Source organism: Bison bison, unplaced genomic scaffold, assembly GCF_000754665.1.
Source record: "Bison bison bison isolate TAMUID 2011002044 unplaced genomic scaffold, Bison_UMD1.0 scf7180017863988, whole genome shotgun sequence".
Classification (NCBI taxonomy): domain Eukaryota; kingdom Metazoa; phylum Chordata; class Mammalia; order Artiodactyla; family Bovidae; genus Bison; species Bison bison.
In genome coordinates, this window is record NW_011494560.1 from 148298 (window position 1) to 153480 (window position 5183).

The window sequence follows — 5183 nt, forward strand, 5'->3', positions numbered from 1 at the left end:
CCATTTTCCTTCTTAGAAATTTCTAATTGCCAGTAACCCATGACCTCCCTGCAGAGCACCCTGGAGCTGGCCATTTCCCCGACAACCATGTCTCCTGTAAAAGGCAGTGCCTCTCAGTCCAGAGAAGGGGTCCAGAGAGCCCCCCAGCTTTCACACACTGAGGACTGGCTCCCCACTTTGTTTGTCCTACCTCTTCCCACAAGCCCACCTTTCTGAGTAAATTTCTATTCTCCACCTCCCTGTAAGGAGTGTGCTTCTCTCCACGGGGACTTTGGGTGGAGGGCCCCTTTTCTCCCGGTGTCTCTTCCTGCCCTTCCCCGATGGCTTCTGATTTCTGCCCTTGGTTTCAGCCCCACCTCGCTCATCTCAAGACTTGTTACCAGTTGATTGAACTTCTGCTTTCTTGTCTCTTATTCAGTAGAGACTGCTCCATGTGGTGGATAATGTGGGGGGTGATTTTGTGGGTAAAGAAATCCTTCCTGCCATAACTTTCAACTGCTCCCAGGGGACAGGGGTGTTGTGCAGAGTTTGCAAAGTGGATCCCCTAGGAATGCTGGTTTCTGTCCAAAGCCAACCAATTCGAAGACAGGGTAGTCTGGCCCATTGTGGAACTTTAGGTGCATTCTACAGAAAGCAAGAAAAAAAGGGGAGGGAGGGAGGAGTAGCCAGGAGAGAACTTGATCTGGTTAAAGTAGGGCAACATACAGTATCGATAAGGATGTCATCATCCTTAAAGCTCTTGTTAGCGCTCTGCCTCCTTCGGCTTTTGCAAATGAGATACTATTTCTTCTTAATAAGCACGGAGAGGGATTATACACTTTATTTTCTTGGCAATGTTCATATTAATGACATGATAACTTTGAATCCGTTTTCTGTTTTTCAGTAGATATTAGTGCTTGTATTATTTGGGAAAAATGTATATTTCTCTTTTCTTTAGGCATTGAAATGAAACTTCAAGATCTATTTTTTTTTTTTACGATAACTGTCATGCCAACCTTAAACAGTTTTAAATAAATTTCACTTAGGAAAGCTATCAAAGGAGTGTGTTTTCTATAAGCATTTTCCTTTCCAGTTGAGTAAGTACCGAGCTCTTTGAACTATAAAGGGATGAATGTGAGTGAATATGTGTGTGTGTGTATGTGTGATTTTTTTTTTGCCACTTAGGAGGTAAGGGACTCTCTGAAAAAAGTGCTCAAAGGTCCAGGAACTCAGAATTTAGCATTTGCTGATGACCTCACGTTTTCACTTAGCCTCTTAAGCTTGATATGATCAGTAGCATTTTTTCCCCCAGTTACCTTAGTAATTCTGATTTTAAAAATACCCAATATAAGAAAACCCAACCTCCTAACTTCTGGTTCCAAGATATGTGGGAGGAGGGCTGTCTTAACTCTGTGATTACCTTCGGAGGCTCTGTTGCGGGTCTCATTCTGGAGAGTGACAGTGAGCAGTAAGTAGTGTTTGCTTGTCCAGCAGCCCCTCCTAGATACCCTGCCCCACCCTGCTAGTTCCGCCAGCTGACCCAGAACTGGTAAAGCCCGAGGCACCAGTGCGCGTATATTGTCACAGACCCAGGAGGGGAGCAAAAGAGATGATCCTCCAGTCTGGCCTCTTTCTATTTTCTACTTCCTGCTCACATCACTCTTTACACTGTCCTTCCTTTCCTTTCTTCTCGAGTTGTCCCTTATCATTTGGAAACATATGATCCAAGCATCCAGTTGACCAGCCACCACCACCCACCTGCCACCCTCTGCTTCATCTTTACCTCCAACTAGACTCCTGAAAAGACTGGGCTTTACAAAACGCCTCACTGTTTTCATCTTTGCGTGATTTCTGGAAACTCCTGTGATCTGAGTGCCACCAGATCCTTAGCCTTTTGTTGTTGTTGTTTAGTCGCTCAGTTGTGTCTGACTCTCCTGTCACCCCAGGGACTATAGCCTGCCAGACTCCTCTGTCCTTGGGATTTTCCATGCAAGAATATTGGAGTGGGTTGCCTGCTATTTGAGTGGGTTTCCTTCTCCAGAGGGGTCTTCCTGACCTGCATCAGCAGGAGGATTCTTTACCACTGAGCCACCAGGGAAGCCCAACCTTCTTTTAGCCAAGTCCAAAGGCTTTTTCTTCACTCTTCATTTTCCTTGAAACTTCTACACCATTTGAAAATTTGGGCCAGATTTTCTCTCCTGGATCCTCTTTATCTATAGGCATTCAGATGTCCCTTCTACCCCTTGAGATGCACACCATGCTTTTCACTAGCCCTCCTTTTTCTTGACTCTGGGTTAGTAGGGTTCCTTAAGTAGGGTGACCATATAATTTTTCATCCAGACCAAGCTATCCTTGGAAATGAAAGGATGAAAACTGCCAACAGGCGCAAACAGAACTCATCCCAGGCAAACAGAAATATCTGGTCACCCTCTCCTTAAGGTTCAGTGGGGGAGGAAGCAGAGAAGATCTAAGGACAGCATGCAAATGACCATAGATTAAGGAGCTTTCATAAATCCATCTTAGAGTGGTTTAGCTACTTCTACTTAGAATCTCAAGTGAAAAAATTCAGCTTCACATTCATGAATGAATCCAGTTACCTGAGAAGTGTCAGAGCAGATTAGGGAAGAAAAGATGGGTGGGGAGAGAGGTCAAGGAGAGGAGAAGTCAGAGCTTGATTGGAGCAGATCCTGTGGTCCCCTGTGGGTTTGCCCTTACAGGTAGAGATGAACTTGGTGCTGAAACTGCTTCCATGCCCTTTTCAGCCCACGGTTGCCCAAGATCAGTAGCACTGAGTGGCCAGCAGGGTAGGCAGCCATGATGATTTTGCATAAAATATTCCAGGAGCTGTTGGCGGCAAAGATGTTGGATATGGAAAAAAACAGAGCAACTGCATTGAGAATGTAGAAAATGAGAAAATAGCTGATGGCTCTGATGGCCCCCAGGTGAGCCTCCATGCTGGGGTCCCTGGAGCCAGTGGCATTGCTTTTCATGTGGAAGGTGTGTCTTTTGAGAGAGATGATCAGCAGGGTGGCCACCAGCATAGACATGATCAGAGGGATGAAGATCCCCAGGTAAAGGGTGGTAACCAAGTTGCCCATGTTGGTCTCGGAGAAGTACACCTTCTCAGTGGAGTTGGAGGAGGGGACGGGGACGGAATTGTTCACATACACATTGAATATACCTTTAGAGAAGAGAAAGCTGGAGCAAAAGGAGAAGAACAAGGACAGCCTCACAAGCCCAGGCATCAGCCACATGACCATCCTTTTCATCACGGAGAACCACGGGTGAGTAAAGCTTGCGATTCTAAGACAATAGAAGATATTGAGCCAGGCAGCAAGCCAGAGATTGGAGTAGTTCAGAAACATGATGATGGTTTTGAAAGTATGTATACTCTTTTTTCATTGTAGATGACCCAGAACAGCAGACTGTACGTGTTTTCCAGCATCATCCAAATCTGTAGCAAGAGCCTGGAAAAGCTCAGCATGAGCAGAATGCAGTCCAATGGGGAGTCTTTTGCCTCTGACCCACTTGGCTCCATGGATGACGGTGATGAAGCCATTCCCAGCAATGCCAATGAGGCACTCTATTGCAGAGACCACCAAGGTGAAGACAATCTTAAACCTGGTCGTGTCTTTATCCATCGCATCTGTGTTCACCATCACCATTCTCTTTGGCTCTGATGTTCAGATTTCTGCCTGAAGAACTGGTACCTTCTCTGCAACTGTCTGATCCTGACTCAGTGTAATTATGTTTTTTCTTTCCAGTTAATGGTTATTGCCAATTTTTCTTCATTTGCTTGTCACGTGACCACAAGTTAGAGGCTTGAAATGCAAATGATGAGAGGATCTGGTTGCCGACTGTCTCCATTTTTCATCAAGACCCATTTGTCTTGGGCTTTCAGGAGCTCACTGGGAAAAAAAAAAATTTAGACAGGCTCCTATCCCAGCACCCTCCTACCTTACTACCTTTGTTGTTTCTTAGTCAATCAGTTGTGTCCGACTCTGTGACCTCATGGCCTGTCGCCTGCCAAGCTCCTCTGTACGTGAGATTTCCCAGGCAAGAATACTGGAGTGGGTTGCCATTTTCATCTCCAACCTACCTATCTCATTTAAGTCCATATTTTACTGGCTTCACAGGGCAAGAGTCCCAGTTTAGGAATCACAGTCTCTTTTCCTTATCTCACAAGACTTGTTACCTGCTGAATTATCCATGAAAATGCGAACAGATTCTTTTGATCTCCCTTCTCCTGCTTCCTTTGTTAACTCCTTTATTTGGGGAGAGACTTTTTTCCTGTGGTTAGGTTATGAGTCAGAATTTCCCATTGGCTCATATCTGATAATTTTTACTTACAATCAAGTTTCTTTCAGAAAAGCTAGCTATTATAGTGTCCTCAAACTGTACTCATAAAAGCCAAAATTGGATGTCATTTGGGTTAGAGACAAAAACTCCTATGTGACAGTTTTCATTGTTTGTGTGTTTATCACCAGTTCTAATTTACCAAGATCCATGTCACTACTTGTGTCTAGAATCAGGTAGAGTTAGCCCAGGAAGCCTTCAGAGTGTTGTGAACATAGTGTTGAAGTTGGAAAATGTGACAAAACATTATTACTTGAAATTTAATTCCCTACTTCGTTGTCCTGGCTGTGTAACAGAATGAACTCTGGAACATATGTATGTGTATAAAATATGAAATATTTATAAATACATATGGGTTTCCCTGGGGACTCAGACAGTAAAGAATCTGCCTGCAATGTGGGAGACCCAGGTTTGATCCTGGGTTGGGAAGATCCCCTGGAGAAGAGAGTGTCTACCCACCCCAGTATTCTTGCCTGAAGAATCCCATGGACAGAGGGGCCTGGTGGGCTATAGTCCATGGGATTTCAAAGAGTCGGATGTGACTCAGCAACTAATACCTTGACTTTCATAAATACATAAATCAATAAAATATAATATAAAGTATAATATAATAAAAGAAATAGAGGAAAACAACAGAATGGGAAAGACTAGGGATCTCTTCAAGAAAATCAGAGATACCAAAGGAACATTTCATGCAAAGATGAGCTCAATAAAGGACAGATATGGTATGGACCTAACAGAAGCAGAAGATATTAAGAAGAGATGGCAAGAATACACAGAAGAACTGTACAAAAAAGATCTTCATGACCCAGATAATCACGATGGTGTGATCACTGACCTAGAGCCAG

The 5183-nt window shown here is 44.0% G+C and overlaps 1 protein-coding gene across 1 annotated transcript; it reads right to left on the reverse strand.

Moving 5' to 3' along the window:
* Positions 1-2627: 2627 nt before the first annotated feature.
* Positions 2628-3644, reverse strand: LOC104984340 (taste receptor type 2 member 40). Its single transcript, XM_010834020.1, is given in 3 exon segments — positions 2628-3361; positions 3364-3479; positions 3481-3644. Coding segments are annotated over 3 exon segments (1014 nt in total).
* Positions 3645-5183: the final 1539 nt, after the last annotated feature.